The 12,436-nt window shown below is 43.8% G+C and overlaps 1 protein-coding gene across 1 annotated transcript in view; it reads right to left on the minus strand.

The window, feature by feature from the left end:
* Positions 1-12,174, minus strand: part of LOC126260418 (uncharacterized) — a 133,116-nt gene extending 120,942 nt beyond the window's left edge. Inside the window, exon 1 of the mRNA XM_049957747.1 lies at positions 11,983-12,174. Within this exon, the coding sequence (XP_049813704.1) occupies positions 11,983-12,174 (192 nt within the window). The remainder of the gene's footprint in view (positions 1-11,982) is intronic.
* Between the last annotated feature and the right edge of the window lie 262 nt (positions 12,175-12,436).

Genomic DNA, 12,436 nt, shown 5'->3' on the forward strand with positions numbered 1-12,436 from the left:
TAGCGGTCTTGCGGTTCCAGACTGCAGCGCCTTTAACCGCACGGCCACTTCGGCCGGCCTAGCACTCCATGATCACCATAATGTAAGGCTAAAGGAAAGATGAAATCGCAAAAATCTAAGGTTGTGGGAATAGCTAGCACTGAAACGAACTACGATTTTTATTTAATTACATAGTTTTGATTGGTGGACGTACCTGCCCGAAATTCTGGCGTATTTTATTCCGGCGAATTTCACCGACAAAAAGGATATCACTGCACATTCTTCACGAAAGCGTCCTGCAAAATTAACGAAATCTCAAAATCATTGTTAGCAACACTATTACTGCAATACGTAACAGAGGTAGCGTATGTCAACGCATTGTTATTTCAAGCGGCGCAACAATAAGTTAAGTTTTGTAGTCTTGTAGCGAATAGCAGAGCCAGAGCATATATTTGATAGTTCTGTTGTGTGATTGTGTCTATGTTGGGAGTGTCTCACGAGATTTTTAGTGTTTTATGCGCTGTTCTAGTAGGTCAGACGACGAAGTGTGGAACAATTCAAAGTTTGAATTCGAAGAGACAAGGAAAATCTGAAAATCGAAATACTTATAGCACGACTTGAGTATTTTTTCACTGTATTTTTTAGTGGAACTACAGTGTAGTTGTGAGTATTTAATTTAGTAATTAAAGTACCTTAAAATAAATTCATTGCATTTTGTTTAGGCAGACGACTCCCTAGTTTTATTAGTATTAAATAGCACAATTTTATTTTCAGGTTACAGTCTTTTGTGAACTTCTGTACAAATACGGAAAAGAAACGAAAGGTTAACAGTGAATGTAGAATTTTTAAAGAGCAATGGGGATGTCAATATTTCGTGGTGGAGTCAAGCATCAAACCAATGTGTATTATTTGCAATGAGTCAATATCAGTCTTCAAAGAATACAATAAAAAACGTCATTAAGAGACTAAGCACTCTCAGAATTACTCCATGTTTACAGGATGCAAACGATTAGAAATGTATGAGTCTCTGAAGCGCCAGCTAAAAACCCTATTGCTGTCAGTATAGGTACCACCTCAAATATTTGGCGGGCCGGATACCGGGGGTGTCCGACCAGCTAACGCGGGCCTGTTTGCCGGCCCTCGCGGGCCGTAGTTTGGAGACCCCTGCAGTAGACGATATGCTCACAGTCATGCATTTCCTTCCAGGCGTTCACAGTAAAGTCACACTCACACGGAAGTGAAATCGCCCATCTAGGACGTTTATAAATTTTTGGATTCTGTCGATATCTCCATGTAAGCTTCGCTAATCATTTACGGTAAAAGTTACTGCTGTATAAAACGCTCAGCCTGAGATTTACAACTTTTAAAACGAATACTTCTGACATGGATAGTTACATCACACCCTGCGTGACGACTTCGACGAATCGACTTCAATGACTGAGAGCCCATATCTTTCGCCACATGTCGGCCCACATCGTCAGTTTGTTAATGGTGCGCATTGGCTGCTCACGTGGGCAACAAGAGGGGAATCGAAATCTCCCTTACATGTCACTGATGGGCAGTGATGTCAGGCACGGGCTCTGTTTGCCGTCGTTTATCAAGAGAAAACCGCGACGCCCTCTTCCGCCAAGAATGGAGGACGTGTAACATGTAAATATCGGTTGCGTATTACTGATTATCGTTCAAGTACATCTGATTGATACGTATGAAATGGTATCCGTCTGTTTTCCTCCTCTGGTCTGTCTATGGCATAGGCAAGTTCTGGAGTAGCTGATTGGTGAGGGAAATGAAAGTTTCTGGGTAAAGATAAGATTTTGACAGTACACAGTTATTCACCGTATCGCCCCCATTCTATTCCCCTCCCAGAATTGATGCATCATTGATACTACTTGTGATAGATGGTCAGACCATCTTCCAACAGCATGTATGACATCATTGACTAAGTAAGTAAACACCGCCGTTCTGACCACCGACGGGCCACACCGATCCGACTGACCACCGTGTCATCCGTCAGCCAATGACGTCATATGGATGTAATATGGAGGGGTGGGGGTCAGCGCACAGTACTCCCGGCCGTTGGTGTAGAGAGCGTGGCGCCGCTACTGTTTGGTCAATTAGCTCTTCGATTGGCATAATGAGGCTGACTGCACCCTGTTCCAGTCCTAACACCAAGTAGAAATCCCTGGCAGTATTGGAAACCGAATCGGGGTCCACCGCATGGCAGTCGGCTGCGCTGACCACTCAGCTGTGCCTGTTTGACATTTTTACTGTCATCAAACTGGCGACCGTTAAGGCTCTTACTCAGGTGAGGAAACAGATGGTAGTTCGAAGGGAATGATCAGTTAAACAAGACCAGCAGTAAACCCCCATGGTGTCCAATTTGACAGATTCAAGTTGCGACGTGTGCCAAGGTTCATTGTCCTGCAACAAAAGCATCTACGGCTCTTCGTCTTATCGTCTCCTCAAACAGGACAACGAGACTGGCGTGATACATTTTAGTTATGCCATAGTCCTGAGGCAGGCAGCCAACCTTGACATTTTTGGCCTTTTTCTAGGGGTGGTACTTCTTCGGTCGCGGGGACCTACCTCGGAACCATTACCCTAGCTGTTCCTAGGGTTAGAGATCATAAATGAGAAGTTTCATCCTCAGGCAGTAACCTAGGGAAAAAATCCTGGGCCAAAACATCTATATGTCTCAACTCGTGCCTTCTTCTGTTGACTGTTCAGTCGTTTAGGCACCCACTTCCACGAAAGCTCTTCATTTTTGGGATACTGTTGTAAGGTGTATGCTTCGCCGGCGATGGGCGAGGCATGACAGAATCTCTGACCAGAGAGTAGTTTATTGTTAGTTGTTGCTTGTCGCGAGTCTGCGCTTGTCTGCGCGAGTCTGCAGTAGTAGTCAGTCGGATACAGGAGTAGTCGGTCGGCTTTAGTAGCGAGTGGACGGTAGTAGTCTGCGGGAGTCGGCATGCGTCGGCTGTGTGCTCTGCTCGCGACTCTGGTCAGGACTCTGGAGGATGATTATTGGTGTAGAAGGTAAAGAAGCAGCCTTGCGCATATTTAGTAATGTATGCTAATTGTAATTAATTTTTGTTAAAAAAATGCCCCAATAATAATTTTTACAATATAAAGTAACCTTTTTTTTAAAGAAAAGTATTCATTTCAATTTAAAGAATTTTTCCAATGCATTATCATTGCTTCCAAGAATCCAAAAAATATATATGCCAGCACTGCACGAAGCTGTGTCGAAGAATGTATACATAAGAGCAGATATATAATTGCAGTTTTATTGAGGTAAGAATTTTTGCTTGTTTTATTCAGAATACAGGGCCGAAGGTCAGCGCTGCTGTCCTTATAAAATTTACCAGATGTTATTATTTCTGTTAGGAGGCTACATTTCGTTCATGGTTCATTATTTAATTAATATTATTGTTGGTTTATGGTCAATTTTCATTCCTTAATTTTTGTGGGGAGGTTACGCTTGGCTCCATTTTGCATTATTATTAAACATTATTTTTGTTGGGAGGTTACATTTGGTTCATGGTTCCATTTTCCATTTCCATTTATCAATTTTGTGGGTTCCATTTCACAATTTTCATTTAACATATTTTGCTGGGACGTTACACTGTGAGTAATGTAATCCAACAGACAGCCTGTAGATGCCCAGTATCTCGGTTACTGTCTTGGCCTATACTCGCCACTCCCGAAGAACCAGCTCATGAGCAGTCCGGCCTGATAGCTATGTGGCCTGGGTTCGATTCCCGACTGGGTCGGAGATTTTCTCCGCTCAGAGACTGGGTCTTGTGTTGTCCTCATCATCATCATCTCGCCCCCATTGACACGCATGTCACCGAAGTGGCGTTATCTAAAAAGACTTGCACCAGGCGACCAGTCTACCCGACGGAGGCCCTAGCCTCACGACATTTCATTTCATTTCAGCTCTTGAGGACCGTGGCTGTTGCCCTAACTGTTGATGTTGCAGGTTGCCTACCGCAGGGTTCACGCTCAACGGTGAAATACCCGGTCTTGAAACAAGACATCCTCGTTTTGATAGTGCTGCAGGGAGGACACTTCGCCCGTTGCCTTTCTGACATCTCTATGTGAACGTCCTTCGTAGACTTCCGCTGGAGAAACAAAAACTTCACGACGACCCGAAACTTTGCAGACGTTCAATCTGAAATTAAAAGTAGTTATAAGAGCAGGGAACATACGATATGTGACCAGACTGGCATAAACACATGTAGCTTTCATACGGGAGCAGCCAAAGCGATACTCGTTTTATTTATTACCTGTGGCTGGCTAGCACATAGCCGCGCAAATACACATAATTTTAAGGAATTGTTAAATTGCCGTGTTCAACCGCACAACTTTTATAACCATGATTTATGGAGTACATAGGTAATCAAATAAGGAAGTTAACAAGTAAGTAATAGCATATGGCGACAGTATCAAGTGTTGTGGAATGTGCAGCACCGCCTAGCAGTTCACACATTTCGAAATACAGGTCAACGTAAATTACTTTGAGGCTAATGAAGAAAACATGAGAACCGCAGAGAGAGCGTAAATTATCATTTACGCTCCAAGAGAAAATATTTCGTTTTTAGTTAATGTGAAATAAGGGAGCAGTATTATAACGATATTTTCGAAACAGCATACCTAAGAGGAGCACAATTCACGTCCTGTCACGGCAGAGTGGTTGTAAATAGTAGATATCCGCAGAACTTATTGTTAGTTGACAAAAAAAGAAGTTGTTGACAATGGCAGTGTCGTGATGCTGCTGTTATAAGGCAAGACATTTCAGCGTGACATCACTTCGCCACCTTGCGTGTCAGTTTCGCTGTTTAATTATTCAACTAGTTTAAGAAATAGTGGGCATAGCGTTTTCGGGAGCAGCTAAGTGATACACGTGAAGAGGTAATATAACGACCATTGACTGTTATGGTAGCGACTAAAACTTTACAAGAAATGTTACACAGCTTTTTTTCAGCGTGGGTTGTTAGGCAGCATGCCACACAAACTGCTTCTGACCAAGCGTGCGATAATGGTACAAGTTCCGTATACAACTGTAAGAAAAGTGTGCGGGTTATCAGCTGATTTACATGGAAATGACAGACGACAAAAGCAAATGTTTCATCCACGTGATATGTTGACTGACCGGCGTTTCATGCCTTGTCACAGCCACTTACGTAAGAGGACGATCAGGTCACCTGGTGGAGGAGATATGAGTGTAAGTCGTACGCTGAACGCCATGAGGTACATTTTTTCTTTCGCTTTGACGTTTTCCTCTCTGTATGGCGTTGGTAGATGATCGGGGTAACTTACGTAGCGTATCACACCATGCTACGAAGCCTGCCTGCAAAGGACACACACACACACACACACCACTAAAGGTAGTACGCAGTTTATCTCACATACCGGTCTGGTGCTGCCACCTAACGAGAAGATTTCGCAACTTGGAAAAACGTAGTAGTTACCATTAGGTGGGTATAAAGAAGGCTGTGAGCGATTTAATAGGGCGTCATTTATTTACTGCTAGCAGAGTGTGTCTGTTTTACGAAAAACAAATCATGTCACCGTCTTCTCCGTTCCAAGAGTTTCTCAAGTTAGTAATTGTGTTCCTTTATGCTCCATACAGATTGTTTTGAAACATTTCTACACTTCTCTGTAAATCTGCTGGTTTGCACATCATTCGTAGTTAGTGCGGAGCATACGACGTAACAAACTTCACAGAACGTAAACACCGTTGGTATGTAATACGTTTTAGCAATCTTCACTATTTATGTTGCAAAATCTGTGTGCAGTAGTTCACGTTTTTCATTGCCAGGAGAATAAATGTCTTTTGGTACTGACTTGTACTTTTTCTATATTGACTATCTTGAAAGGATGATAAAGGGAGTCTTATGCTTACACTCGTCAACCCAAGAAGTCGAAGTGAGATCAAGGTGTCCAGTGCCGGAATCTGGTGACGAACCTGATACATGATAACTTTAATTCCAGAATCCGTGGACGGTTTTATCTTTTATGGATTGGTGAGAGAGTTTTAACGTGTGGGTTCTCTATTAATCAGGATAATAACTTACCGTTGCCCGAAGATAGGATCTTATGATTGCGAAATGTATCTATTTATTTGGATTTTCAAACTATAAATAGTTTGAAAATCGAAATAAATAACGCAGGTGAGTAAAAGTATATTCTTCATGTGAATAAGTGGCCAGCTGACTGTTGCAGTTCTTTATCTACATTATTAGACTCAACAACTTTGAGTATCCAGCCAACCCAGGAACATGTCTGTGTTATTTTCGCTGAGTGAGTATTTTTGTACTATGGCTACTAAGCGGAAGCGTGTTGTAAGAACTCTCGCTGATAAATTAGCAATGAAGTTCAGTTAGGAAGTTTACTGTAAACTGTTGGGGCTAATTACAAAAGTGGTTCAAATGACTCTGGGCACTATGGGACTTAGCATGTAAGGTGATCAGTCCCCTAGAACTTAGAACTACTTAAACCTAACTAACCTAAGGACATCACACATATACATGCCCGAGGCAGGATTCGAACCTGTGACCCAGCGGTCGCACAGTTCCAGACTGGAGCGCCTAGAACCGCTCGGCCACAGAGGCCAGCTGACTAATTACTGAGTTGGTGTTTGTACTGTTACAGAATGTGTGAATCTTTAAAAAAACAAAAAGATAATTCTAGAGCAACCTGTGAAAAACGCTCGTAGAAAAACACTAAAAACATCCGACTTCGAAAAGGTAGGCGAACTCTTTATCTTTGGTTCATCCAAAAACGAGGTAAAGGCATGCCTTTGACTCACGTAATAGTGGAAGGAAAAGCTAAAATGTCAGCTGCATTGTTAGGTGAGGAAGTAAAAGATTTTTTTTCAATTTGTGGGTGATTAGACACGGCATTCGTCAATGCGCCCGATGGCCAACAAACTGCAGCAGAGGCTGAAGCATCAGATTAGTACAAGCGAGAGCTGAATGGGGAAAGAGGGAGTTTATCAAATAAAGTGTCGCGATTGTGCAATTAAGTACGTGGGACAAATGGGTAGAAACTTTAAAGTAAAATCTAAAGAGCATAATAATAAAGAAAATGGCTCGTTGACGACAGTGAAGCTCCTCAAAAATGTGCGGCATTTGTTGGCTGACATCGCAGATAGCATGAGGGCGTTGCATTAAGAGGATATAGGACAGCTGCTGCCAAATTTAAAGGAAGTCAACTTGCTAAAGAGTAGATAAAAGTATCCAAGGAGCATTTCTGGGCACACTTTAGCGGTGTCCTCCTTGGGAAACAGCCACCAAGCTATTTGAATTAGTGGCGTTAGCTTTTCTGTTGTACATTCTATATGTATGCACACGTTGCAACATAGGTGTTGTATTAGTTTCTAGTATTTACTAGGATTTGACATATAAGGCTCAACGATTTTATGATGGACAGTAGAATGGCTCTGAGCACTATGGGACTCAACTTCTGAGCTCATCATTCCCCTAGAACTTAGAACTACTTACACCTAACTAACCTAAGGACATCACAAATATCCATGCCCGAGGCAGGATTCGAACTTGCGACCGTAGAGGGTGCGCGGTTCCAGACTGTAGCGCCTAGAACCCCTCGGCCACCACGGCCGGCTGATGGACAGTAGAATCTTAGGGGTTGTGCCATATGTGTTGGAGGAACGTGCTATCTATGGCAGGTGTAAGCGGTCGCCTTTAGTTTACAACGCCAACGTGAGATGTTCTAGGAAGAGTTTCATGTCTCACAATGCATATTTGCTGTGGGATTTTTACTTTTGACGCTGCCTAATGGCGGAGAAACTTTAAGGTATGTTATTCTACAGGTCGATATAAATATTTTTATGTGGGTGTAGTGCGATATATTGATTAGATTCCTTGCACTTGATAAGGGGATAACAAAATCCCGAAACATGTTGTGGTAAAAACATCACACGTTTGATAACTGATACGTAAAATTTTCAGTGCCGAACGAGATTTTTGAGTTCGTTATACCTTCAAAAGCTTTCAAAAATACGTAATGCAATTAAAACAGAAAAATACTGCAGTACATATTCGATGTTCGTGGCTTAACCGAGTTATTTGTTATTCGAAACGGCTCCGCTGCTCGCCCTCCCCTCCTCAACTGCACCTTGCCTCCCCCCATTCCCCCCCCCTCCCCCCTCCCCACCACACGAAAACACACGTTCTTTAGTTCTGTTATTTCGTATATTAGGTACATTTCCACTCAGCTATGTTTTGTTTAATATAGAACTGTTCATCGTACATTGAATTTAGGATTATACAATTCCATCTTCAGATGTCCGTATATTTATTGTGATTAATCGAAACTGTCGTATGTCGTCCAATGGTATTTACAGATTTCAGTAACGGTGGACGCTTAAGCCTATTATGGGCGATTAATATATCCGCTACTAAGAGTTCCGCACCGTCTGGTTGAAACTAAATTAACTAAATTGTTTGAATGTAAACTTTCCCCGCGTATACTACTGATGTAAAGCTCTCGGGATATCTCACCCTTCCTACACTGCTTGTGGTACAATTAATCTAGTAACACCGCCGTCCCCGTTCCCCCAATAAACTCTGTTTTTAAAAAAGCTAATTTTCACACTTTTCAATGTTTATGTCGTCATTTTCGAACTTGGTGTCGTATAATGGTATAATACTGCAGGTACACTCAGTGGTACATTTAGATACTGTTTGAATAATTTGCTGCAAGTGAAGTTAGTTGTGAAGAGGTATGCTGGATTTTTTACTGAATAAATATCGAAAATGAAGTAAGCGGAAAACTGTTTTCTTTTAATTTTTGCCGGCCAGAGTGGCCGAGCGGTTCTAGGAGCTACAGTCCGTAACCGCGCGCTCGCTACGGTCGCAGGTTCGAATCCTGCCTCGGGCATGGATGTGTGTGATGTCCTTAGGTTAGTGAGGTTTAAGTAGTTCTAAGTTCTAGGGGACTGCTGACCTCAGAAATTAAGTCCCATGGTGCTCAGAGACATTTGAACCATTTTTTAAATTTTTTGTGAGTGGGACGGGAGACAAGAGCGATTTTTCGATAGGTTGGAAATTATATGTAACATTAATTTGAAGTCTCTCAAGTGCTCTCATTCTCAGATAGTTGATGAATATGGTGAGCGGAATTTGCGCGCCTTGAGTTACGATGCCTCAAGAGATATATACTCTTTCTGACATTAGTATTTGATTTATTGCGTTAGCCCTTCAATGTCGGATTGTTGTTGTTGTTGTTGTTGTTGTGGTCTTCAGTCCAGAGACTGGTTTGATGCAGCTCTCCATGCTACTCTATCCTGTGCAAGCTTCTTCATCTCCCAGTACCTACTGCAACCCACATCCTTCTCAATTTGCTTAGTGTATTCATCTCTTGGTCTCCCTCTACGATTTTTACCCTCCACGCTGCCCTCCAATGCTAAATTTGTGATCTCTTGATGCCTCAGAACATGTCCTACCAACCGGTCCCTTCTTCTTGTCAAGTTGTGCCACAAACTCCTCTTCTCCCCAATCCTATTCAATACCTCCTCATTAGTTATGTGATCTACCCATCTAGTCTTCGGCATTCTTCTATAGCACCACATTTCGAAAGCTTCTATTCTCTTCTTGTCCAAACTATTTATCGTCCATGTTTCACTTCCATACATGACTACACTCCATACAAATACTTTCAGAAACGACTTCCTGACACTTAAATCTATACTCGATGTTAACAAATTTCTCTCCTTCAGAAACACTTTCCTTGCCATTGCCAGTCTACATTTTATTTCCTCTCTACTTCGACCATAATTGTTTTGCTCCCCAAACAGCAAAACTCATTTACTACTTTAAGCGTTTCATTTCCTAATCTAATTCCCGCAGCATCACCCGATTCAACTACATTCCATTATCGTCGTTTTGCTTTTATTGATGTTCATCTTATATCCTCCTTTCAAGACACAGTCCATTCAGTTCAGCTGCTCTTCCAGGTCCTTTGCTGTCTCTGACAGAATTACAATGTCATCGTCGAACCTCAAAGTTTTTATTTCTTCTCCTTGGATTTTAATTCCTACTCCGAATTTTTCTTTTGTTTCCTTTACTGCTTGCTCAATATGTCGGATTGTGCCACTTAATAAACAGATTATGACGGCAATTAAAACTTAAATTCGGTCAAGTATTATATGATATACCAAAAATCTAATTATGATTGTTGCCGAATGCCGCTAGTTAGGCAACGTGCAACTGAGGTTGGGTGATAGTGACTGCTCAGTCGGTAGGTGATGGTTGAAGTGATGAGTGTAGCAAACATCCTCAAATACCTGTATTCTAATACCAGTGTTGCTGGCCCCTGTTTTGATCACAACCGATGTCGGTTCTTTGTACACGTCGGTCAGGGGCCTGAAGATGGCGTAGTAAAACGCTGAGACTGGTTGCCAAATAAAAAAAAGTTAAAAATTGACGGCTGTAAGGTGTTTAATTTGTCTTCCTCAAGCACAAACGTACACTACTGGCCATTAAAATTACTACACCAAGAAGAAATGCAAATGATAAATGGGTACTCATTGGACAAACATGTTATACTGGAACTGACATGTGATTCCATTTTCACGCAATTTGGGTGCATAGATCCTGAGAAATCAGTACCCACATCAACGACCTCTGGCCGTAATAACGGCCTTGATTCGCCTGTGCATTGCGTCAAACAGAGCTTGTCTGGCGTGTACAGGTGCAGCTACCCATGCAGCTTCAACACGATACCACAGTTGATCAGGAGTAGTGACTGGCGTACTGTGAGGAGCCAGTTGCTCAGCCACCATTGAGCAGACGTTTTCAATTGGTGAGAGGTCTGGAGAATGTGCTGGCCAGGGCTGCAGTCGAACATTTTCTGTATCCAGAAAAAGCTCGTAAGGGACCAGCAACATGCGGTCGTGCATTATCCTACTGAAATGTAGTGTTTCGCAGGGATCGAATGAAGGGTAGAGCCACGGGTCGTAACACATCTGAAATGTAACGTCCATTGTTCAAAGTGCCGTCAATGCGAACAACAGGTGACCGAGACGTGTAACCAATGGCATCCCATACTACCACGCCGGGAGATACGTCAATATGGCGATGACGAATACACGCTTCCAATGTGCGTTCACCGCGATGTCGCCAAACACGGATGCGACCATCATGATGCTGGAAACAGAACCTGGATTCATCCGAAAAAATAACGTTTTGCCATTTGTGCACCCAGGTTCGTCGTTGAGTGTCTGTGATGCAGCGTCAAGGGTAACCGCAGCCATGGCCTCCGAGCTGATAGTCCATGCTGCTGCAAACGTCGTCGAACTGTTCGTGCAGATGGTTGTTGTCTTGCAAACGTCCCCATCTGTTGCCTCAGGGATCGAGACGTGGCTGCACCATCCGTTACAGCCATGCGGACAAGATGCCTGTCATCTCGACTGTTAGTGATACGAGGCCGTTGGGATCCAGCACGTCGTTCCGTATTACCCTCCTGAACCCACCGATTCCATATTCTGCTAACAGTCATTGGATCTCGACCAACGCGAGCAGCAATGTCGCGATACGATAAACCGCAATCGCGATAGGCTACAATCCGACCTTTATCAAAGTTGGAAACGTAATGGTGCGCATTTCTCCTCCTTACATGAGGCGTCAGAACAACGTTTCACCAGGCAACGCCTGTCAACTGCTGTTTGTGTATGAGAAATCGGTTGGAAACTTTGCTCACGTCAGCACGTTGTAGGTGTCGCCACCGGCGCCAACCTTTTTGTGAATGCTCTGAAAAGCTAATCATTTGCATATCCCAGCATCTTCTTCCTGTCGATTAAATTTCGCGTCTGTAGCACGTCATCTTCGTGGTGTAGCAATTTTAAAGGCCAGTAGTGTATTAAGCATTCTACCCTAGAGCTTTTCAGCAACTAACTAAATTGTCAGTCGATGTGGATTTATAGGGTGTAGTGGTCCGTCTCCTAGCATCACTGTGCTAGTCGGAACGGTGACTCACAAGACGGGTGGAAGGAGGCCTGGCGGCGATAGCTGGCCAGCGGGCGAGAGCGGCGGCGCGCGCTCGCTGTGGGCGTGGAAGAGCCCCGCTGATGGACGCTCCCCGCCTCTGCTGATACGGATCTGCTTTCGCGGCGGCCGCTGTCGGCGTCGGTGCTCCATTGTCCAGCGCCGCCTGCCTAGAGAAAGCCATCGGCGACGCGCATTTGGATGTCCGAACACTGGCTTTTGGCCGAAACTCACCAGGAAGCGGCCGTAACAATAGAAAGCGAGGCGCGGTTGTGTCACGCCGTCGCCGTCGCCGCCGTTGCCGCCTGGCCTCCAACCCGGGCGACGCCCTCTGCGGCCGACGGCTTACAGCGTCCACTGCACGATGGCTGGCGGTAATTGCTGCCAGAAGCGTGGGCAGGCACTGAAGGCACTGCTCGCGGTGTGAGCTAGCGACGGAAACCGCG

Source organism: Schistocerca nitens, chromosome 5, assembly GCF_023898315.1.
Source record: "Schistocerca nitens isolate TAMUIC-IGC-003100 chromosome 5, iqSchNite1.1, whole genome shotgun sequence".
Classification (NCBI taxonomy): Eukaryota; Metazoa; Arthropoda; class Insecta; order Orthoptera; family Acrididae; genus Schistocerca; species Schistocerca nitens.